The 24,676-nt window shown below is 41.7% G+C and overlaps 2 protein-coding genes across 2 annotated transcripts in view; one reads left to right on the forward strand and one right to left on the reverse strand.

Annotated features, from left to right (window-relative positions):
• Positions 1–7,898, reverse strand: part of HAT1 (histone acetyltransferase 1) — a gene marked incomplete at both ends in the record, with an annotated part of 112,050 nt that extends 104,152 nt beyond the window's left edge. The window contains 3 exon segments of the mRNA XM_080689379.1: positions 1,368–1,463; positions 6,653–6,714; positions 7,829–7,898. Of these exon segments, the coding sequence (XP_080545505.1) occupies positions 1,368–1,463; positions 6,653–6,714; positions 7,829–7,898 (228 nt within the window).
• Positions 7,899–8,131: 233 nt separating this feature from the next.
• SLC25A12 (solute carrier family 25 member 12) overlaps positions 8,132–24,676 on the forward strand; it is a gene marked incomplete at both ends in the record, with an annotated part of 103,998 nt that continues 87,453 nt past the window's right edge. Inside the window, 4 exon segments of the mRNA XM_080689772.1 lie at positions 8,132–8,191; positions 8,193–8,247; positions 8,250–8,287; positions 9,093–9,146. Coding sequence (XP_080545898.1) covers positions 8,132–8,191; positions 8,193–8,247; positions 8,250–8,287; positions 9,093–9,146 — 207 coding nt within the window.

A 24,676-nucleotide genomic window follows, 5' to 3' on the forward strand; every position in this document is an offset into this window, starting at 1 on the left:
AGCGTGCGCCACCACACCTGGCTTCAGACCTATTTTATATTTTATTTGGAAACAGGGTCTCACTAAGTTGCTGAGAGCCTCACTAAGTAGATGAGGCTGGCTTTGAACCTGTGTGATCCTCCTGTCACTAAGTAGATGAGGCTGGCTTTGAACCTGTGTGATCCTCCTGTCTCAGCCTCCCAAGCGCGGGGATTACAAGTGTGCGCCACTACTCCTGGCTTATCCCCAGCTATTTTAATTTTTAAAAGTTTAATTTTAATTAAAATATATATTTTTTGTGGTACTGGGGGTGGAACCCAGGGACTTTTCTACCTCGAGGCTATACTCCCAGACCTATTTTTTATACTTTATTTGGAAACAGGGTCTCACTAAGTAGCTGAGGCTGGCTTTGAACCTGTGTGATCCTCCTGTCTCAGCCTCCCAAGTGCTGGATTAACAAGCAGGTGCTACCATGCCTGGCTAATTTTAATTTTTTATTCCAGTACCGGAGGTGGAACCCAAGGGCATTCTACCTCTGAGCTACACCCCTTTGAAACAGGGTCTCACTAAGTAGCTGAGGCTGTCCACGAAGCGTGATCCTCTGGTCTCAGCCTCCCGAATGCTGGGATTACAAGCGTGTGCCCCCACGCCGGCTCCTATTTTCTCTTTTATTTGGAAACACGGTGTCACTAAATTTCTGAGAGCCTCACTAAGTACCTGAGGCTGGCTTTGAACCTGTGAGGTCCTCTTGTCTCAGCTTCCCAAGTGCTGGAATTACAAGCGTGTGCCACCAAGCCTTGCTCCCAGCCCTATTTTTTATTCTTTATTTTGAAAGAGTGTCACTGAGTTGCGAGGGACTAAGTAAGTAACTGAGGCTGTCTGCGAACCGTGAGCTGTCCGCGAACCGTGATCCTATGGTTTCCGCCTCCCAAATGCTGAGATCACAAGCATTGTTCATGGCACCTGGTCAGCTTTATTCTTTATTTTGAAACAAAGTCTCACTAAATTGCAAAAGGCCTCACTAAGCAGCTGAGGCTGTACATGTACCCAGATCCTCCTGTCTCAGCCTCCCAAGATCTGTGAATACAGGTGTGGGCCACTGTGCCTGCTCTGGCTTGCCTTTCGATTTTATTGATTTTTTTTTTTTTCTGCACTGAGGCATTTTAGTAGTCCTGCTTATTTATTTTTGCTTTTGCAGACTGAGCTTTTGGTGTGATACCCTGCCGGAGCCAGCCAGCAAGAGTATGGGTTCTGAAGAGAGGCGTGAGAATGAAGAATTTAACTCTAAGAATTTGATTATCATAATATTTAATTTATTTTAACGTGGGGGAGCTGCCAGCCTACTATCTCTACTGACCGACCCCTGTTCTTGGGTCAATATTTCCTACGGGTCGACATCTACACCTGGGTGAGTATTCTCTATTCTGCCGATGCTCCTGGCCGATGCCTACTTCTGGGTCAATCTCATCCTTATTGCGCTGACACTGGGTTTGTTTTTCCAGAAGTATTTACACAGTCACAGGTCAATCAATATCCTCGTGCTACCACCACCAGAATACAATAAAGACCAATACAAAACACATATATTACAAGCCGGGCGTGGTGGCGCACACTTGTAATCCCCGTGCTTGGAAGGCTGAGACAGGAGGATCGCACAGGTTCGAAGCCAGCCTCAACTACTTAGTGAGGCTCTCAGCAACTTAGTGAGACCCCGTTTCCAAATAAAATATAAAGCCCCTGGGTTCCACCCCCAGTACCACCAAAACACATATATTACAGATAGGTTAATCAGTACCCTCGTGCCATTACCATCTGATCTTCTCCCCAAACCTTGTTGACTCTGGGCAAAAGACAGTCAGCTGAGTCAGAGACACTAATCTAGGGGAAAGCCTTAAGGGCTCCCCACAATACCCAAGGAATTATTTCCAAAACTAATGCCAATGAGCTTTCCTTCTTATGTTTTCTTCAGGAGTTTAGGTCTTTTTTAATTTTGAGTGAAATTTTGTGCATATACTATAAGATATTGGTCCAATTTATTTATTTATTTATTTTTTTTGTGGTACTGGGAATGGAACCCAGAGGCCTTCTACCTCCGGCTATACTCCCAGACCTATTTTATATTTTAGTTGGAAACAGGGTCTCTTAAACCAGCTGAGTCTGGCTTCAGAACCTGCGTGATCCTCCTGTCTCAGCCTCCCAAGCGCGGGGATTACAAGCGTGCGCCACCATGCCTGGCCCAATTTATTCTTTTACCTGTAGAAGACCCTTTTTCCATTGTCTTTTGATTCATTTGTTGAAAATAAGTTGACAATATATGTTTGGATTTATGTCTGGGCTCTCTATTCTGTGTGTTTGCATTTATGCCAGTAACATACTGTTTTGCAATATAATTTTATTATTGAATTAATCTGGGTACTCTGAATTGAACCCAAGGGCATTTTACCTTTAAGCTCCATCCTTTTCAGTTTTTATTCTGAAACAGGGTCTTACTAAGTTAATGATGCTGGCTTTGAACCTTTGATCCTCCTGTATCAGCTTTCCAAGTACTGGCATTCCAGTTGTGCACCGCTATCCCCAGCTGTAACAAAACTTTAAATCAGGAAGCAATATCCCTGACTTTGATTTTTTTTTTTCCCTTCAAAATCATTTTGGCTGCCGGGCGTGGTGGCACACGCTTGTAATTCCTGCGCTTGGGAGGCAGAGCCAGGAGGATTGCGCAGGTTCGAAACCAGCGCTGGCTTAGGAGACCCTGTTTCCAAATAAAAATGTAAAAATAGGTCTGGGAGCATAGCCCGTAAGTAGAAGGGCTTCCAGGAACCCCAGTACCACCAAAAAAAACCCCACAAAAAACAAACAAACAAAAAGAACAACAACAAAAAAATCATTTTGGCTATTTGGGATCCTTTGTGGTTCCATACAAATTTTAGATATATATATTTTTTCCTTTTCTATGAAGAATGCCATTGGGATTTTTTTTGGGGGGGATGGAACCCAGGGGCATTCAACATCCGAGCTACATCCCCTGATAGGGTCTCACTAAGTTGCGGAGGGCCTCACTAAGTAGCCAAGGCTGTCCGCGAGCCGCGATCCTCTTGTCTCAGCTTCCCAAGCGCTGGGATTACAAGTGTGCGCCACCTTGCGCGGCTTGGTCTCAAACTTCTAATCCTCCTGTCTCAGCCTCCCATGTACTGGGATTATAGGTACACACCATCACACCTAGTTTCAGCTGCTATTTTATTTTTTATTTTATTTTTGTGGTACTGGGCATTGAATCTGGAGGCATTTCTTATACCCCCAGTCCATTTTTTATTTTTATTTTTTTGGTTTAAAACAGGGTTTTTTTGGGTTGCTGAGAGTCTCATTAAGTTGCTGAGGTTTGTTTGTCTTGAACCTGTAATCCTCTTGTCTCAGCTTCTTAAGTACTTTGATTACAGGCATCTGCCACCATCCCTGGCTGGGTTGCTTTAATTAAAAAAAATTTTTTTTTTGTAGTATTGGGAATGGAACTCAGGGTCCTTCCACCTCTGAGCTACACCTCCAGAACTATTTCATATTTTATTTGGAAACAGGGTGTCTCCAAGTTGCTGAGGGCCTCACTAAGCTGCTGAGTCTGGCTGCAAACCCGTGATCCTCCTGTCTCAGCCTCCCATGTACTGTAGGTTGTAGGTTGAGGACAGTTTCAGCAAGTAGTGAGGCTCTCATCAATCTAGAATGACCCTGTTTCAAAATAAAATATGCCTGGGGGTGTAGCGTGGAGGTTGAATGCCCCTGGGTTTAATTCTCAGTCCCATATACTCAAATAAATAAATAAATAAATAAAATATGCTGAGTATGGTGGCAAACACTTTTTTCTTTTTTGGTGGTACTGGGGTGGAACCCAGAGGCTTTCTACTTCCAGGCTATACTCCCAGACCTATTTCATACTTTCTTTGGAAACAGTCTCACTAAGTTGCTCTGAGGCTGGCTTTGAACTTATGTGATCCTCCTGTCTCAGCCTCCCAAGCGCGGGGATTACAAGCATGTGCCACCACGCCCGGCTCATGGCAAACACTTGTAATCCCAGTACTTGGGAAGCTGAGATAGGAGTATCACAGGTTCCCACCCAGCCTCAGCTACTTAGTGAGTCCCTATTTAAAAATAAATAATAAAAAATAGGGCTGGATGTATAGCTCAGAGGTAGAACGTTCCTGGGTTTAATCCCTGGTACCACACACAAAACAAGAAAAAAACATTTCATTGTGATCAGGTACCATATCTATGAATTATATTGCCGGGGTCCAGCCCTAGCAGAGTCGGGGTTCGTGTGTTGATGAGGGGGAAACCAAGGCCGATGAGAGAAGACGCCACATGATTCAGATTCAATCTTCTCCATTTTATTCAGGATTTGTTACAGTTTTTATACTTTATTTTTGGCAGAAAAGCAAGAGCATAGTCATGTAAGCAGGATTGCCAAGGACAGTAAAAATTATTATTTTCTATAAAGTTTAGGGCAAGGGTGCTGGACATGGTATATTTTGTCTCACTTCACAAGGCTGTCTCAAACTTAATTGTATACAGTGGCTCTAACTAAGGTCAGTTTGAACTTAATATTTGGCCCAATATTTTTATCCTTGGGAAGATATCTTTGCTGCCTGAGTCTCTCACGAGCCGCTTCCCATCAGTTTTAGTTATAATGTTTATACATAAAATTCCAATTATACATATTAATCCAAATAATCCTAAAATAATTTTATGAAAGGAATGCCAGACATACTTCATGGGGGATCTACGCTGTTGCGGATCCCCTGATCGAGCTTTCTCAAGATCTGCATGAAATTGCTGTGGCATTATATGAATTACTGTGGTGGATTTTTTGAATGTGATGTTATCTTTTTTCCAGAACCCAAGTTAAATTTTCACTCCAACAATATGGATTTGGCCAACAACAATATGTTCCTATAGAAAATATTCCATTTTAAATAAGTGTTTTTAGCCAGGTGTGGTGGTACATGCTTGTAATCCCAGCATTTGGGAGGCTGAGACCGGAGGATAGCGGTTCGCAGACAGCCTCAGCTACTTAGTGAGGCCCTCTGCAACTCAGTGAGACCTGGTTTCAAAATAAAAAAAAAATAAAAAAAACAGGGCAGAGGGTATTCCATCCCCAGACCTGCAAAATAAATTAAAAAAAAAAAAAGTGCTTTCCCTTTCTTCGAGTACTTAGATTCAAACTGAGGAACTGGGCTAGTAAACAGATAACATTCCCTTATGAAGTAATATAACCTTTTTATTTTTTTACTTTTTTATTTTATTTTTTTGTGGTACTGGGGGGTGGAACCCAGAGGCTTTCTACTTCCGGGCTATACTCCCAGACCCATTTTATATTTTATTCGGAAACAGGGTCTCACTAAGTTGCTTAGAGCCTCACTAAGTAGCTGAGGTTGGCTTCGAACCTGTGTGATCCTCCTATCTCAGCCTCCCAAGCGCGGGGATTACAAGCGTGTGCCACCATGCTGGGCTCAATATAACCTTTTTAAAGTAATATAAAATAAGCTTTTTAGCAGGGTGTGGTGGCGCACGCTTGTAATCCCTGCGCTTGTGAAGCTGAGACAGGAGGATCGCACAGGTTCGAAGCCAGGCTCAACTACTTAGTGAGGCTCTCAGCAACTTAGTGAGACCCTGTTTCCAAATAAAATAAATATAAAATAGGTCTGGGAGTATAGCCTGGAGGTAGAAAGCCTCTGGGTTCCATCCCAGGTACCACACACAAAAAAGCTTCTTGAGGTTCCTACTTGTTATGGTGAAATATGTTGCGGTTTGGGAAACTGTCCCCAGGGATCTTTGTTAGACCCCTGGGAATAATTTCCCAAAAACTCCCCAAAGAAACAAAAAAACGGAAAAAGAGAAAAAGATAGAAATACAGAAGATAGTTACAGCCCCATGCCAGAATGGCATGGGCGTGGGAGTGGTCTGAGCCAATTCACCGCCCCCAGAGATACAGCACATGGACTTTTTATACCCGTTACTTCCATCTTGTTTACACAATTCTGATGTAGTGAACGACCCTGTAAGGTACCTCCCCTTACCCTGTAAGGTTCCTCCTCCAGCAAGGTGTGGCAAGTTGTCTCCTTTCAGGAAGGGAGACCCCTCCTACCATCTTAGCTAGCTTATCTAATCATGTAGATCTGTCTTTAGACAGAGTAAGCCCTAGCTCCCCTCTCCTATTGACTTGCTAATTACTTTTAGCTTAGTCAATCTAAGTTTCAATAGCTGTTTCCTTCCTGACCAAAGCCAAACCTTTCTCTCTCCAGGTCTACCATTTTGACACATTTCTTCCTAAGCCATTCCCAATACCGGTACACTACTTATACAAATTTTTATAAAATAAGTGATAGTAGAGGGCTGGGAATGTAGCTCAGCAGTAAAGTACTTACCTAGCATGCACAAGGCTCTGGGTTTAATTCCCAGTACCACACACATATACTAAGGAAATTGTAAAGTATGAGGAATACAATATACAAGTAGGACGAAATGTTACATAGTTCAAAACACAGGAAACAAACTGAAGAAAAAGATCTAAAAGTGGTAGACAAAGCACCTGTAGCCGAAAGTTCATCTTGGGAGTATTAGTAATGCAGTGTTACTTCTCAGTGATTTCCATTTGGCATTCTTTGTTTTTGTTAACTTGGATACTCACAAGTATTATTAGTAAGACTAGAGAAACCGGAACTCCCTTGTGAGATTCAACATTGGAATTGCCTAGGGGGATGGAGAAGGGTTAGACAATAAGTGAAATTGAGATAAATTTTCGAGTTGTTGGACTTTTTTTTTTTAAACAAGTATGCTTTGCTTAGCACTTTAAAAAAAGAAAAAAAAAAAAAAAGCTGGGCGTGGTGGTGCATGCTGTAATCCTAGCATTTTGGAAGGCTGAGAGGATTGCATTCATGGACAGCCTCAGCTACTTAGTGAAGTCCTTTGGAACTCAGTGAGACTGTTTCAAAAATAAATAAATAAATAAATAAATAAATAAATAAATAATAAAAATAGGGCTGGGCGTGTAGCTCAGAGGTAGAATGCCCTTGGATTCCATCTCTAGCACAGCAAATAAATAAAATAAAAAATTAAAAAATAAATTAAAAAACCTACCTGAGGTTGAAGTTGTGGGGAACCATCAGTCTATCGGTAAGTGCCTAAAAGGCAGGGACTACAGCTTACTTGTCTTCTTTCTTTACAAACAGGACTTTTTTTTTTTTGTCATATAATGGATGCCCAGTAAATGTGTGATTCAATATGCAGCCTAATATGGCTGAAATGGCAAGACTTGGTTTTAAAGACATTATTCTAGTTCAAGGTAGAACTTGAACTTCTTAGGTAAGGCTGGGAATCCAACGGAGATTGATTTTCTGTTCTTGCAGAGGTGAGGGCCAGGACCTGGTGCCAGCACTGTCAAAGATAGATGGAGGTTCCCCCCAGCCCCCCGGCCCATATGCATGGGCACTCCACCTCCTTGCACAAAGGATTGGGGTGATTAAGAAAGTGAAGCCTACTGATAAAACTTTATAATAGAACACGAAGCAAACATTTATTAAGTGTATTCATCCCTGCCAATTTTGGGGCATATTTCTTAAGTTTCTCCTAGAGTAAATGGTTCCTAGTTTTTACTATTATTATTATTATTATTATTATTATTATTATTATTATTTTGGCCTTTTTATGGGTCAGCGTTTGCCATTACTTGTCATCGATTCGTTATTATTAATGGGACGTGCTCTTTGATGCTTCGAAAAATATTGCTCAATACAGGCCCCAAGCGCTCCCTTAAGCCTTGGGGAAAACGGCTTTGGCCGGAGCCTGAGCCCAAAGCCACACCCACCCAGAGGCCTTAGGAAACTCGGCGTGCCCGGCGGAGCCTCGGCTGCAGCAGCCTCGCTGTGCATCGGCATCCCGTCGCGGCTCCCGGCCGGCAGCGCAGCGCGCAGGTCTCAGGTCCGCAGCCCGCCCCGCCCCGCGCGGCGCCGACCACTGCGCTCCCCGGCCCGCCGCGCCGGCTCATTTGCATAGAGACGCGCGCGGCGCCGCGAGCGGGAGGGCGGGCGGGGCCGGGGCGGCGGCGCGCGCGCGCCCTGACAGCTCGGCCTGCTCGCTCACTGGCTCGTCCCCGGCTTCCGAGCACAGCATGGCGGTCAAGGTGACTCCAACTCTCTGCTGCTGTCTTTATCGCATAAGAGACATTCCAACGGCCCTGCCTGCAGCCCCCCACTTCTGGCCATCTTCTTCTTTGCACAGTTCTTAGATAGCGCGTCCCGGGGCTCCAGCTTGCGGGAGGAGAGCTGTGCTGGGCTGGGATGGGAGGAAGGAGGATGCCCGGCTGGGGGAGGGGAAGGAGGAGGGCTTGTGAGTTGGAGGGGTTTGTGAGGACCTCGGGTCGGTGACGGGAGAGTAGAGCCCTGCCCAGGGTACAAGGGATTGTGAGTCCGGAGTTGGCGAGCATCGGGAAGGGAGTGGGAGGAAGTGGCAGGAAAAGCCGGGGACACCTAGGGCATCAGTGTACTGCGGTGGGGGAGGGGTGAGTACTGAGTAACTGGGGGCGTCAGTGCTGCAGAGGGCAATGGTGGACATCTGCGTTACGGATTGTTGAAAGTATTTGGATTGGTGGCGGCTCTCATAGTTTACGTTGGGTGGAGAAGGAGAGGGCCGCCGAGATCATTCTCTGCTATATTACTGCTTACCTTCAGGAAGAAAGGCTGCTAGGCCATGCTATTAAAATGCGTGTTTTGACTTTCCTGTTGCTCCACTCTTGCGGGCCTCGGGATTTGAAGCTTGGTGGGTCCTACTGTGTTGCTAGTCGATGTAAATAAAAGATTGATGCTCACGGCTTTCCCTTTCCAGTTCAGAGGAAGCTCTGTCTGTAATTTGCTACAGAGTAGGCTATTCGCATGGGCTACTCTGTAGCCACACATCTCCAATTTGACAGTTATCAGCAATTAGGGCTTTTGGTTGTTTAAAATTAGATGCCTTAATAAGAGATAAGAGCGTTTACTGTTAGCAGATGTGAACTGTAATCTAAAAAGATTGTGTGGCTGTGTGGTCGATAGTGAAGCAATAACTGGCTTTTTTTTTTTTTTTTTTGCTTACAGGTGCAGACAACCAAGCGAGGTGATCCTCATGAGCTAAGAAACATATTCCTACAGGTAAATTAATTTATGTAATATAGATTTTCACTGAAAAGGCAGAAAAGGTGTAATCGTTAGTCTTTTTCAAGATTTAACATTGAAGAATGTTCTATTTTCATGTATTCTTTCTTACAAATATGGCTAGACAGTTTATAGTTCTCTAATGTTTAATTAAAGATTTTCCTTTATATTAAGGACTAATAAGAGGTTTTCTTCAGACCCTAAAACAGGTGTCTGTAATCTGAGATATTGGGGAGGCTGAGGTAGTCATATCATCTGGGTAACATAACAAGACCCCATCTCAAAAAAAAAAAAAAAGTTTTATGTTTTTCCTCAAATTTTTCTTACATGACTTAAGATATGTAGACTAAAAAGAAAAATTTTCAGCTTCACTTAAAATGAAACTTCAAAATATATTGTCATTCTTGTATAATTGGTTGTTGGTGATTTCTTCCTTGAAGCTGGACATAGTGGAACATGCCTGTAATCTCAGTACTTGGGAGGCTGAGACAGGAAGACCACAGGTTCAAGAACAGCCTCAGCAACCTATTGATACTCTTAGTGACTATCAATAGCGATACCCTGTTTTTAAACAAAAAAGAGCTGATATAGCAAGAGGTAGAATGCCCTTGAATTCATTAATTCATTCTCTTCAGTAACACACTAACTCTCTCTCTCTCTCACTTGAAAGTTGCATGTTTATAAAGTTTTCCAACTTAGAACATTCCTCCATGTAATTTATTACAGAGATAAGGATATTATAGTTATTCTTAATTTGCATGTCATTTCCCCTTCTACTTATTTATATCTCTATAGGCCTTTGAGGTTTTAATTACAAAATGTTACCCTCTAAAATTCTTGCTAGGATTTACCTTCTGCTAAGCTTTTATAATCAGTGACTTGGCCGTAGACTTACAAAAGTTTGGCTTAGTTTTTTGTTTTGCTTTCTTTTCTTAAATTTCAAAAGTTTCTGATCCAGGAAGTTGCACTTAAGAAGTAAATGTAAAGGGAGAGAAGCTAAGATGTTTTACTAAATATTGGGTTTTTCTCTGAAATCTTCTTTTGAGAATTTCTATCCTGAATCTGGGTTGTTGTGTAGACACTTTAACCTTGGAAATATTTCTGCTGGGTATTATTTTCCTCCGTAAAATGAAAGGTGACCTCTAAGATTCCTTCCAATTCCAAAAGTCTACGATTCTATATTAGGAACAGATTCTAACATATGCTGGTGAGCCTGAAATAGATGACATTTCTATCTGAGACATGAGGTTTCTTTATGTTATTGTTGGGGAGAAGGCTGCATAAGTGACCATACATCTGTATAGTTCATGAAAAAGAATTAGTAAAAACTTTAGGGATGTGGCTTAGTGGCAGAGCATTTGCCTAGTATGTGCAAAGTTCTATATTTGATCCCTAGCACTTAAAAAAATTAGTAAAAATGTGGGAATCTTCAATTTTATAAAACCTATTAAGGAAAGTGTCTTCTTTAGAACAAGAATAATTATAATAGAACTGCTTTATTTGTGGCCCCAAATCCTTTACTCTTCACAAGTATTCTTGAGCATACTCTAAAATATATCAGTATTAGCACACCCTATGATTATACTCAATAGTTTTTGTGAGACATTCATGTGAAATAGTTAATTTTGTTTTCTGGGTTGAGTAGGCATGGAAGAAATCAGTTGAGCTGCTGTATGATGTGAAAAGAGCATTAAACACTGGTTTAATTACCAGGCCTATATTTATTTGGCTGTTGTACCTTTAGACTAATTATCTAACCTTGGATTCCATCTCATGTGGGACTCAGCCTTAAAAATTCTATGGAAAAATTGTAGGTGGATGTTTAGAGGGGAGGGAACGTCCCAGCAGGTGATGATTTGGGTGGTGGTAGAGTTTAGAGGTTCTAGGAGAGAGGCCAAGACTGTGCTTAACTCATTTATTTATTTTTATTTTTTGGTGGTACTGGGGGTGGAACCCAGAGGCTTTCTACTTCCGGGCTATACTCCCAGACCCATTTTATATTTTATTTGGAAACAGGGTCTCAGTAAGTTGCTGAGAGCCTCACTAAGTAGCTGAGGCTGGCTTTGAACCTGCGTGATCCTCCTGTCTCAGCCTCCCAAGAGCGGGGATTATAAGCATGCGCCACCACGCCTGGCTGTGCTGAACTCTTTGACAACTTTTTTTATTTTTATTTTTTTGAGGGTACTGGGGATGGACCCCAAGGGCATTCTACCTCCAAGCTACATGCCCTGCCCTGTTTTTTATTCTTTATTTTGAAACAGGGTCTCACTAAGTTGCGGAGGGCCTCACTAAGTAGCTGAGGCTGTCCGCAAACTGTGATCCTATGGCCTCAGTCTCCCAAATGCTGGGATTACAAGCGTGCGCCACCAAGCCCGGCTCTATTTTTTATTCTTTATTTTGAAACAGGGTCTCACTGAGTTGCAAAGGGCCTCACTAAGTAGTTGAGGCTGTCTGTGAACCGAGATCCTCCTATCTCAGTCTCTGGAATGCTGGGATTACAAGTGTGCACCACCACACCTGGCTTCTGTTTTTTATTCTTTATTTTGAAACAGGGACTCACTGAGTTGCAGAGGGCCCACTAAAGTAGCTGAGGCTGTCCGTGAACCACGATCCTCCTGTCTCAGCCTCCCAAATGCTGGGATTTCAAGTGTGCACCACCATGCCCAGCTTATTTTTTTTATTTTGAATCAGAGTCTTGCTAAGTTACTGAGGGTGGCTTGCAACCAGCTTCTCCAATGCTCTCTACACTTACACTACACTGTGTGTAAGATTTTGAAATGCACTGATTTTTTGAAAGGTTGTCGGGGCTAATGGCAGCTGTGTTTTGTTAAGAAGTTAAGGAAAAAGTAATCAGGTTACTTAGGTGATGAAATAAAAAAGTGCCTTTACACTGCAACTACCTAGAACGGTTGGCCAAGGAGTGTGGATTTAAAACAGTAGGGAGGCACTGTGGGTTTCTGAGTGGGGAAATTGAAGTGGTGAATTCTGGCAGCTCTTTGTGTATGTTGGATAAAGTGTGGAGAGATTGGAAGTAAGTGAGGCGATCAGCTAAGAGGCTATTGAAATAATACATGTGAGAGATAATGATCTGGAGTGGCTGATGGCCGGGGAAATGGAGGAAGGACAATAGCGGGAGCTTCCTAAGGGGAGAATGTATGGGATGTGGTATTATATGTGGGAGTAAAGAAGAAGTAGTGAATCCAGCATTTTTAGGATAGGTGAGAATTGATTAGGCGCCTATTTGGGGAATTTTTTATTTTGGGGGCTGGGGTATTGTTAGATTGCTAAAAGAATGGGATCCACTAAGTCGAAGTCAGGTTTGGAGAGATACAAATATGTGTAGGTGGTAGATGCGCATAGATGGTAGATGATCCCTGTGATTAGAGGGGTTAAATGTAAAATAAGCAGAACAGAATAGGTGTTTCTGTTTATGTGTGGTTTATATTATGACTGGTGTGTGTGTGTGTGTGTGTGTGTGTGTGTGTGTGTGTGTGTGTGTGTGTGTTACTGGGAATTGAACCAGAGGCATTCTATCTCTGAGCTACATCCTCAAACTGATTTTAGTTCTTATTTGGAAACAGGGTCTCACTAGGTTGCTGAGAGCCTAAATTGCTAAGGCTGTCTTTGAACCTCTGCCTCCCAGGTACTAAGATCACAAGCGGGCACCACCACGCCCAGTTAGAGACTGGTATACAGTTGATATTTGTAATTGAAGTGGGAAGGAAGAGAAGGAAAACTAAGGAAAACAGTCCCACAGAGGTTTAAAGTAGTAGTTTCACAAAACAGACAACTCACAGGTTAAAATGTAGATTTTACTATAACCAGTGTGATTTGGTTTTGGTAGGATTTGGGGATCATTTGAGGATTATTTGAACTGTTAAAGACTAGGGATTTTTTTTTCTTTCTTTCTTTCTCTTTTTTCTAACTACAGATTGAACCCAGGAGCGTTCTACTTCTGAGCTCCACTGCCATCTATTTTTTACTTACTTATTTTTATTTTGAAATAAGGTCTTGTTAAATTGCTGAGTCTGGCTTGGAAGCTGTAATCCTCATGTCTCAGTCTTCCAGGTGTTTGCTATCATGACCAGCCAGAGATAATTTAACTTAAAATTTTATAGTACTATTGAAAGCTCTCGGTCAAATTTAGATCTGTGGCATTAACTGTTTAACTTCACAATAATGTGAATCAAAAGTCATTTGTTATTTGGGTATGGTGGTACACGCCCATAATCCCAGTTCTTGGGAGGCTGAGATAAGAGGATCATAAAGTTCCAAACCATAATTGACAATTTAGAGAGAATCTCAGCAACCTAGTGAGACTTTCAAAATAAATATTAAAGGACTTCGAGTGTATCTTGGAGGTAGAATACCCTGGGTTCAATCTTCAGTACCCCCTACCATCATACACAGTCATTTGTTGTATAAAACAAAATTTCACTTTTAAAAGTATAGGTATATCTGGCTAGTTGTAGTGGAGCATACTTGTAATCCTAGCATTTGGGAGGCTGACACAGGAGGATTGAGGTTTGTGGACAGCCTCAGCTACTTAGGCCCTTTGCAACTCAGTGAGACTCTGTTTCAAAATAAAGAATTAAAGAATAAAAAAATAGAGCTGGGGGTATAGCTCGGAGGTAGAATGCCCCTGGGTTCCATCCTCGGTACACACACACAAAAAGTATAGGTATATTTGTGTTTATAGAATTAGATGTACAAATTCATTAGTAGGGCTTTATAGAATAAACAATCATTATTTTTAAATATAGGAAAATAGGTTTACTTTTTCTATGTTCTTTATTACTTCTCAAAATTTGACAAACCATCTATTTTTGTTTGTTTTTGTGGTGCTGGGGATGGAAACCAGGGCCATATGTTTGCTAGACAAGCACTCTACCAGTGAGCTGTCCCCCAGCCCTCCCTTTCTTCAAATCAACCTACATTCCTTCCTTCCTTTCTTCCTTCCTTTTGTGGTACTGGGGATGGAATCCAGGGGCAATCTACCTCCCAGGCACACCCCCAGCCCTATTTTATTCTTTATTTTGAAACAGGGTCTCACTAAGTTGCCAAGGGCCTCACTAAGTAGCTGAGGCTGGCCTCAAACCTACCATCCTCCTATCTCAACCTCCCAAGTACAGGGATTATAGGTATGTAGCACCATGCCTAGCTACCCCTAGCCCTTTCTGAAAAACTTTTTGAGAGAGGATCTCACTAAGTTTCCCATCCTAGCCTTAACTTTGTGATCCTCTTATCTCAACTTCTTAAGTAGCTGAAATTACTGGCATCCACTAGTCTGCCCAGCCAATGAGCTGTATTTTCTACTAGTTAAAACATTTTTTTAACCATAATTCCATTTTTTCCTACCACCTGCCCTACCACCACCAAGTTCATGAAATTGAAGCACAACAAATGAATTCTTATGTGTTCAACTGTGCTATAATTTTACAACCCGTTGTCAAGCTGAGATTTTACTCTTGCCACCCTTATAACTGTCATTTCTTGATTTATCTCTTTCTTCTTTTAACTCTTATCACCTACGCACTGCCATTGACCCAGTTTTGCTACATCAGAAATATACAGTAGCAAAAGGCTACAATAAAAGGCTACAATAGCTGTGAAGAGGCAGGTGAGTGTGGTGAGGGCATCAGGACACGACAGGCCGCCTGTTATCGTCCTGGCAAATTTCAGAATGAAGAATCATCTAGCCTGTGCTTTCTGGTAGTGGAGGTTTATAAAAAAAATCAGAGCAATTTTTAATAGATCTCTTAATCTTTTTTAAATTGATCATTTCTGTTGTTCACTTATCAGTGTATTATATGGAAAAAGCAAGATATGTTAGCCGGGCGTGGTGGCACACACTTGTAATCCCAGCATTCTGGAGGCTGAGACCAGAGGATCGCAGTTCGTGGCCAGCCTCTGCTACTTAGGCCCTCTGCAACTAAGACCCTGTTTCAAAATAAAGAATAAAAAATAGGGCAGGGGGTGTAGCTCGGGGGTAGAATGCCCCTGGGTTCCACCCCCAGACCTGCAAAAAAACAGAACAAAAGATATGTTGAGATTATACAACTATATATATACCAGACCAGAAATTTACTGAGCTATAGGACTCAAATATACATATATATACATATATGTAAGTTTTTTTTTTTTTTTTTTGCGGTACTAGGGATGGAACCCAGGGGCATTCTGCCTCTGAGCCACCCCCCCCCCAAGTCCTATTTTTTATTCTTTATTTTGAAATGGTCTCACTGAGTTGTACTTAGTTGGGTCTCACTAAGTAGTAGCTGAGGCTACTCCTGTCTGTTTCAGCTGGGATTACAGGCCTGTACACCAAACTCAACAAATTAGAGAATAAGTAGATGATGGTGTTAATGTAAAACAAAGAATGATTTTTCCTTAGCATTTTAGTATTCTGTGTGTGTGCTTGTGGTACTGGTGATTGAACCCAGGGACATCCTACCTCTGAGCTAAATCCCCATCCCTATTTAAAAAAAATTTTTATTTTGAAACAGGGTCACTAGGTTTTGGAGGGCCTCACTAAATTGCTGAGGCTGGCTGCAAACCTGCAATAATCCTCTGGTTTCAGCCTCCTACCTACTGGGATTACAAACGTGTGCCACCAAGCCTGGCTTTCTTAGATTTTATGATGACATAATTTTTAGTTGGAAGAAACTTTTTATTAAATTTTTTTTAGGTACTATGTATGTATTTACTTATGCTGACAGTAGGCTGAAATTGAGAAGGGAATTAATCAGACCCTTCTTTTTTTCTTTTTTTTTTTTTTAGAAGTGGGGATTAACCCAGAGACATTGTACTTTTGAGTTACATCCCCATCCCCATTTTATTTTGAAACAGGGTCTCACTGAATTGCTGAGCGTCTCTTTGCTGAGGCTAGCCTTTCCAGATGATCCTTCTGTTTCAGCCTCCCAAATTCTGGGATTACAGGCATGTACCACCATACCTGGCTAGGACTCTTTCTTTCTGTTGGCATAGACTTTCAAAAGTGTGGGCATGTACCACAATGTTAGAGTTCCAATAAGATTATCAGATAGTAAAGGATGATAACATCTACTGAGGTCATATGTGGAGGAAAAGAGTGTTCTCATACAATATTTGTAGAAACAAATACTTTTTTTTTTTTTTTTTTTAAGCAATCTGATAGTGGTTTAAAAGAAAAAGTAAACATTCTGGGAATGTAGCTTAGTGGCAGAGTGCTTGTCTTGCATGCTAGAGGCCCTGAGTTCTTTGTACTAGTAAGTAAGAGAAGATGCGAAACATATAAAGCATGATTTTGGTTTATAATACAGTGTTATTTCATATGTGTTTTTGTATGTATAAATATGTTTAGACATATGTTTGTGTTCAACTTAATGAGCATTGAGAAAGGTATGGGTTAAGGAAAAAAAGAGGAAAATAAAATATCCTCAATGCATATGTATGTTTTATTTTTTTTGGTACTGGGGATTGAGTCCAGAGGCATTCTACCACCAAGCTATTTCTTTATTTGGAAATGGGGTCTCACTAAGTTTCTGAGAGCCTTGCTATGTTGCTGAGGCTGGCTTTGAACCTGCCATCCTCCTGTCTCAGCCTCCCAAGACTGGGATTACAAGCGTGTGCCACCATGCCTGGCCTCAATGTGTATGTATTAAACCATTTATTTGTTGGGCAAATAAATGATTTAAAAAGTAATGCAGAACCTGAAGCTGCAAGAGGCCTTCTCAGCATAAACTGGGTTGAATAAACTGGGATTAGACATACAGAAGAGAATCTATAGTTTTGTTTTTTGAGAAGGGGAAACCCAGAGGCATTCTACCTCTGAGCCACACCCCCAGCCCTATTTTTTTTATTTATTTATTTATTTATTTATTTATTTATTTATTTATTTATTTATTTATTTGGTGGTACTGGGGTTCCCGGAAGCCCTTCTACCTCCGGGCTACACTCCCAGACCTATTTTATATTTTTGAAACAGGGTCTCTTACGCCAGCGCGGCTGGCTTCGAACCTGCGCGATCCTCCTGTCTCCGCCTCCCAAGCGCGGGGATTACAAGCATGCGCCACCATGCCCGGCCCTATTTTATTTTTTAAAACAGGGTCTCTCTCGTTAAGTTGCTAAGGCTGGGCTGGAATCTGCAATCCTCCTGTCTTAACCTCCCAAATACTAGGATTATAGGCATGTGCTACCATGCCGGGCTGAGGATGTATAGTTTTTATTAGCTACTTCTGATCAAAGATTTTTTCCTAGTTCTACAGAGTATCTGAATTGAAGATGATAGTCTTCTTTATCTTTGATTAAGAAAGTACTTGTAGGGGTGGGCATGGTGGCGCAAGTTTGTAATCCCAGCATTTGGGAGGCTGAGACAGGAGGATCACAGTTCCTAGACAGCCTCAGCTACTACTTAGTGAGACCCTTTGCAATTCAGTGAGACCCTGTTTCAAATAAAGAATAAAAAATAGGGCTGGGGATGTAGTTTGGAAGTAGAATGTCCTGGGTTCCATTCCCAGGACCACAATAAAAAAAAAAAAAAAAAAAAAAAAAAAAAAAAAAAAAAAAAAAAAAAACCCACTACAGATTGTGATAAGCACAATAAAGAAATAAGTAGCGTGATGAAAAGCGCTATCGTTTTTTCATCCTTTTTCGAGAGGTGGTCAGTGAAGACCCCTGGGGAGGTGAAATTAGAGTTGAGAACTGAAGGGGAAAGTCCAGGCGGGCGATGGGAGCATTCCGAGGGCTTCTGTGTGCGCAGGCCTGGACTAGAAAGGGTTTGGCATGGCAACAAGCAGCCCGGAGGCCAGTGTGCCCAGGGCGTGGGTTGAGGCTGAAGCTGGACCTTGGGCAGAAGCCCCGGAGAAGAGTCAGAGTTTGGATTTTTTTTCCTTAGCTAACTGGGGTAACCACTAAAGACCTTTTGTCTCACTTTGGGAGTGGAGTGATCCAACTTAGAGTTTAAATAGATCCCATTGATATGCAAACTGACTTTTACACTTCTGTGCTGACGGGTGGCTGCTTTGTGGGGACTGTGCTGCTTCCAGTTTAAGTTTTCCTCTCTCTGGCACTCTTGCTTTTGCACCAATGGGGCTCTTCATCTTTCGGCAGCAGGAGGGAGCTTGAGGCTGCAGGGACTTTGCAATCTCCCTGGGCTCCGGAAGCCTCACATGACCCCTTTGTGTTATGTGGCCTCGGTGTTTACGTTTGGATCTTGTTTCCTCATCTAAGGAGGAGTAGCTGTGCTTAGCACAGAGGGAGAGTATGAAGATTAAAGAACTAATATGCAAACTATGTCTGACACATGGACACACGGGGAACAACAACAACAACAACAACAACAACAAAACAAACACAGCTAGTTTCTTTTCCCCTATCTTTTCTACCAAGTTGAGATGAGGACTTTTTTGTGTGTGTGGTACTGGGGATTGAGCCCAGGGGTATTTTACCTCTGAGCTACACCTCTAGCCCTACTTTATTTTTATTTTGAAACAGGGTCTCTCTAGGTTGATGAGAGTCTCACTACTTGCTGAGGTAGTCCTTGAACCTGAGGTCATCCTGCCTCAGCCTCCATGCCTGGCTAGATGAAGTTTATTTTTTTATTATTGTTATTTTTTATTTTTTATTTTTGGTGGTACTGGAGATGGAACCCAGGAGCATTGTTATCTCCGAGCTACACCCCAGCCCTATTTTTTAGTCTTTTTTGTTTTTTTAAAGTTTTTTTCAAAATTTTTTATTGGTGCATTATATTCATACATCATATTGGGGTAAAAAACTTGTGTGTACAAACACGTACACATCACTGATTTAACCCCTACCCAATTCCCACCCCATTCCCTCCCCGTCCCTCCTGCCCTTGCTTGGCTTAGTGGTTGAATTCGATATGTTTAAGTACATTGTGTGTTTTAGAGAATTTCCTTCTTCCCTCCCTCCTTTCTCCTCCTTTAGGTTGCCTTGTTTGCTCCTCTATAGGATTTCCTTTTTCATCTAGAATTCCTCCTATGACCCATTTCTCCCTAACTCTCACATATTAGGGAAAGCATCTGATTTCTTATTTTTTGTGACTGACTAATCTCACTTAGCATAATGTCCTCCAGTTCCATCCATTTCCCTGAAAATGATGTAATTGAGTTTTTTTAATGGCTGAGTAAAATTCCAATGTGTACATATCCCACGGTTTTGTAATCCATTCATATGTTGATGGACATCTTGGCTGGTTCCATAGTTTGGCTATGGTGAATTGTGCAGCTATTAATATAGATACACATGCATTAGTTTGGTAGTTTGGCTTCCTATCTTTTGGGTAGATACCCAGAAGTGGTATTGCTGGATCAAATGGTAGATTTGTGCCCATTCTTCTGAGGATTCTCCATACTGTTTTCCAAAGTGGTTGCACTAATTTGCAATCCCACCAACAATGTCTTAAGAGTTCCTACTTCTCCACATCCTTGCCAGCATCTGTTGTTGTTTGTGTTTTGAATGATTGCCATTCTAGTTGGAGTTAGGTGAAATCTCAGGGTAGTTTTGATTTGCATCTCTCTTGTTGCCAGTGATGTTGAGCATTTTTTCATGCATTTATTGGTCATTTGAATTTCTTCTTTTGTGAAGTGTCTATTTAGTTCATTTGCCCATTTTGTTATTGGATGCTTTGTTTTCTTAGTGTTGAGTTTCTTGAGTTCTCTGTATATTCTAGATATTAGTCCTCTATCGGTGGTGTAGGTGGCAAAAATCTTCTCCCATTCTGTTGGCTCTCAATTGAGGTTCTTGATAGTTTTTTTTTAGTCTTTTTTATTTTTGAAACAGGGTCTCAGTGTGAGTTGTGAAGTACTTTGCTAAGTAGCTGAGGCTGTCCTGAGATCCTCTGGGGCTCAGCCTCAGAGTCTTGGATTACAAGCCTGCGCCACCATGCCCAGATTGTTTGTGTTTTTCTTGAAAATGTCTGTGTTCTGTGTCTTCTTATAGATAACCAAGTTAGCTCTAATGAGGCAAATAAAATGTTAATATGTTTTTATGATTTTGTACATGTGGTCAGTTAATTATATTCTTGAGATGTGGATCCTCATAAATCCCTGTATTCAAAAATACCAGCTTGAGACTGGAGGATCACAGGTTCAAGGGCAGTCTTAGCAAGTAGTGAGACTCATCAACCTGGTGAGACCCTGTTTCAAAAAAAAAAAAAATAAAAATAGGGTTAGGTGTATAGTTTGAATGCCCTTATGTTCAATCCCCAGTCTCACACACACACACACACACAATTAAAAACCCAACTTGAAGTAATTTCTCCCAAGTCTGTAAATTTCTGAGAAGCAGTACAGCTATAGTCTAAGGCTGGGAGAGACTTGAGAGACTCTGGTAGGTTTTATTTTGTTTTACTTATTTATTTATTTATTTGCGGGTCTGGGGATAGAACCCAGGGGCATTACAACCTCTGAGCTACACTCCCTGCCCTTTTTTTTATTCTTTACTTTGAAACCGGGTCTCACTGAGTTGCAAAGAGCCTCACTAAGTAGCTGAGGCTGTCTGTGAACTGCAATCTTCCGGTCTCAGCCTCCCAAATGCTGGGATTACAAGGGTGTACCACCACGCCCAGCTTTCTGGTAGGTTTTTTAAATGTGTAATTTTCCTTTCTTTTTTTTTTTTTTTTTTTTGTGGTACTGAGGATGGAACCCAGGGGCATTCTACCTCAGAGCTATACCCCCAGCCCTATTTTTAATTCTTTATTTTGAAACAGGGGCTCACTGAGTTGTGAAGGGCCTCACTAAATAGTGGAGGCTGTCCTTGAACCACAATCCTCCGGTCTCTGCCTCCCCAGTGAGTGCTGGGATTACAAGTGTGGGTCATCACCTTTCTTTTATTATTTATTTATTTATTTATTTATTTTTGTGATACTGGGGGCTTTCTACCTCCGGGCTATACTCCCAGACCTATTTTATGTTTTATTTGGAAACGGTCTCACTAAGTTGCTGAGAGCCTAAGTAGCTGAGGCTGGCTTTGAACCTGTGGGATCCTCCTGTCTCAGCCTCCCAAGCGCGGGGATTACAAGCGTGCGCCACCACACCTGGCGATTATTTGTTATTTTGAAACAGGGTCTCACTACATTGTGGAGGGACTCACTAAAAATTGCTGAGGCTGGCCTTGAATCTGTGATCTTCCTTTCTTAGCCTCCCAAGTACTAGGATTATAAACATGTGTGACAACACCTGGTATCACACACTTCTCATCTCTTAGTTTTGGGTTCCTTTGTGCTGCCTTTACTCTCAGACAAGTTTTGCTATGTAGAATAGCCCCAGATTTAAGTCCTACCAGGTTACACTTTCATTTCTTTTTTTTTTCTTTTCTTTTCTTTTCTTTTTTTTTTTTTTTTTGTATTACTGGGGATGGAACTCAGGGGCATTTTACCTCCGAGCTACACCCCCAGCCCTATGTTTTCTTTTTTTTATTCTTTATTTTGAAACAGGGTCTCACTGAGTTGCAAGGGGCCTAAGTAACTGAGGCTGGTCGTGAACCTGAATCCTCCTGTCTCAGCCTCCCAAATGCTGGGATTACAAGCGTGCATCACCACGCCTGGCTTAGATTAACACTTTCAACAGAAAGAAAGTGCCCTTTTTGGGTTGAAATCAGAGAACTACAGCAACATATGCATACCTATGTTCATAGCAGCACAATTTGTAATAGCCAAAATACGAAACCAATCTAGCTGTCCATCAACAGATGAATGGATTGCAAAATTATGGGAAATACACACAATGGAATTCTGTTCAGCTATAAAGAAGAACAAAATCATGTCATTCGCAAGAAGATGGAAAGGTCTGGAGAACATTATGTTAAGTGAGATCAGCCAAGCACAGAAAGAGAAGGGACATATGTTTTCTCTAATATGCCCAAACTAGGGAGCATTGGGGATACCAGAGGGACTACAGATAATGGAGGGGAAACCTCAGCAAAGCTAGAATGGAAAGATAGGAGATGAAGAAGGCTGAGGTTGATTAATGGAAGAGCTACATTTGATTATGTGTATAAATATGAATGTAGCATGGCTAACCTGGGCATTCATTGTTGGAAGGGGAGGAAAGGAAACAGGCGGGGGGAGAGGGCACCAAGCACAGTCTTAATGTATATCATTTTCAATATGTTCCACATATAATAAAAATTAGAAAAAAAAGAAAGTGCCCCTTTTCTTTCTCTTACTCTAGGCAAGTGCTCTTCCACTGGGCTACATTCCCAGCTCCCTTTTCCTAGTTTGTATGTTAGGTCTGTACAACCTTCTCCCTGGAAACAGTCTACCAGAGGGGTGCAGTTCCCTCATTAGGTAGATGTTATTCACAAGCTCACCTGGAATTGTTGAGTCAGCCCCACCTGGGTCATCCATCAGTGTAATTGAGAGTGGGGGAGAGAAAATTAACATGCAGTTACCAGAAGAGGGGGCAAGAACACCTGGGCAAATTAAAAACGAGAAATGTATAGATACCATGGGTAAGGGATTAGAAAACCTGGGACCTGGACAGGGCTCGGGGAGGGTGGGAGACAGACGCACAGACATTTTGTGTCTTCATGGTTTCACCAAGCCAGTGCTGCTGTTTTCAGCAGCTCTTTTGATCACTGCTTTCATCCTACCTGTGAAAATACATCAAAAGGATGAAAATTAGGACCTCTGAAGAAGAAATATAGCCTCACTTCTTTCTTCAGATACCTCCAGTCTTTTTTCCTTTTTTTTTTTTTTTTGTGGTACTGGGGATGGAACCCAGGGGACTTCTACCTCCCAGACCTATTTTACATTTTATTTGGAAACAGGGACTCACCAAGTTGCTGAGAGCCTCACTAAGTAGCTGAGGCTGGCTTCGAACCTGTGTGTTCCTCCTGTCTCAGCCCCCCAGGTACAAGCGTGGGCTACCAAGCCCAGCTTGGCACTCTCTTTTCTCGTAGTGTTCTTCCTCTCCAGCTTCATTCTTGTCTACTCCCTGTCACTCTCATTTCATGGCTCATTATTTGAGCTGCCCTGGTCACAAAGATTGCTACTGATCGTCCTACTAGGAGCCAGGTGTAGTTGTAGGGGTTAGAGGCATGAAGTTGAGACATTTAAGTTATACATTCATACATGAATAAATTCTCCTTTTTTTGAGATATTGATATGTTGCCCAGGCTGTTCTTAAACTTCTGGGCTTAGGTGATCCTTCTGCTTCAGCCTCTCCAGTAGCTGGGGCTACAGTCATATGCCACCACATCCAGCTCATGAGTAAAATTAAAAGCAAAATTTTATTTTTATTTTCTGTGGTTCTAAGGATTGAACCCAGGGGTACGCTACCATTGAGTTATAACCCTAGACCTTCTTTTTTTTTTTTTTTTTTTTTTTTGCGGGTCTGGGGATGGAACCCAGGGGTATTCGACCTCCAAGCTACACCCTCTGCCCTATTTTTTATTCTTTATTTTGAAACCGGGTCTCACTGAGTTGCAGAGGGCCTCACTAAGTAGCTGAGGCTGTCTGCGAACCACGATCCTCCAGGTCTCAGCCTCCTGAATTCTGGGATTACAAGCGTGCACCACCATGCCCGGCTACCCTGAGCTTCTACACCTGAGCTATACCCACAGTCCTATTTTATTTTTTGTTTTGAAACAAGGTCTTCCAAAGCTGCAGAGGGCCTAAGTTGCTGAGGCTGGCCAAAAACCTGCGATTCTCTTTTCTCAGCCTCCCAAGTACTAGGATTACAAGACTGTACCACCACACCTGGCTGATTTTTTGAGACAGGATCTTCCTAAGTTGTCCAGGTTCATTTCAAACGTGAGATTCTCCTGGCTCAGCCTCCCAAGTACTGGTATTTTAGGTATGCATCACTGCGTCCAGCTCATGAGTAAAACTTTTGTTAAATATTAGAGTATTTTGAGGAGGCTGGAGTCTTGAAGTCTTTTCTTAACTCTATCCCAAATATCAGTATTTCCTTGTTACCTAAGAGATTATCACTATTCTTGGTTGGGTATCTTTCTGATTTCCCATGCATTTACTTAGAAAACATAAGGTTTGTGGTTTTTAAGAACATAAATAATAATAGCTAATGCTTACTGGTCACTGTAATTTATCAGGTACTATTTGAAGTGTTTTATAAAAACCATCATATCTAATCTTCAAATTTATAAGATACTATTAGTATTTCTATTTTATAAGGTAGGTACTATTAGTACTTCTATTTTATTTTTATTTATTTAATATTTTTGTAGTATTTTGGATTGAACCCAGGGTCTCATGCATGCTAGTAGACAAGCATGTTACCACTGAGTTATATCCCCAGTCCAACATTTTATGTACTTTTATTTCTATTTTTATATTTATTTATTTTTGCAGTATTGGGGATGGAAACCAGGGGCATTCTAACTCCAAGCTACATTCCCAGCCCTGTTTTTTATTCTTTATTTTGAAACAGGGTCTCACTGAGTTGCAAAGGGCCTCACTAAGTAGCTGAGGCTGTCCAAGAACCCTGATCCTCCTGTCTCAGCCTCCCCAATGCTGAGATTACAAGCGTGGGCCACCATGCCCAGCTCTGTTTTTATTTTTAATT

Source organism: Muscardinus avellanarius, assembly GCF_963383645.1.
Source record: "Muscardinus avellanarius genome assembly, chromosome: 2".
Lineage (NCBI taxonomy): Eukaryota > Metazoa > Chordata > Mammalia > Rodentia > Gliridae > Muscardinus > Muscardinus avellanarius.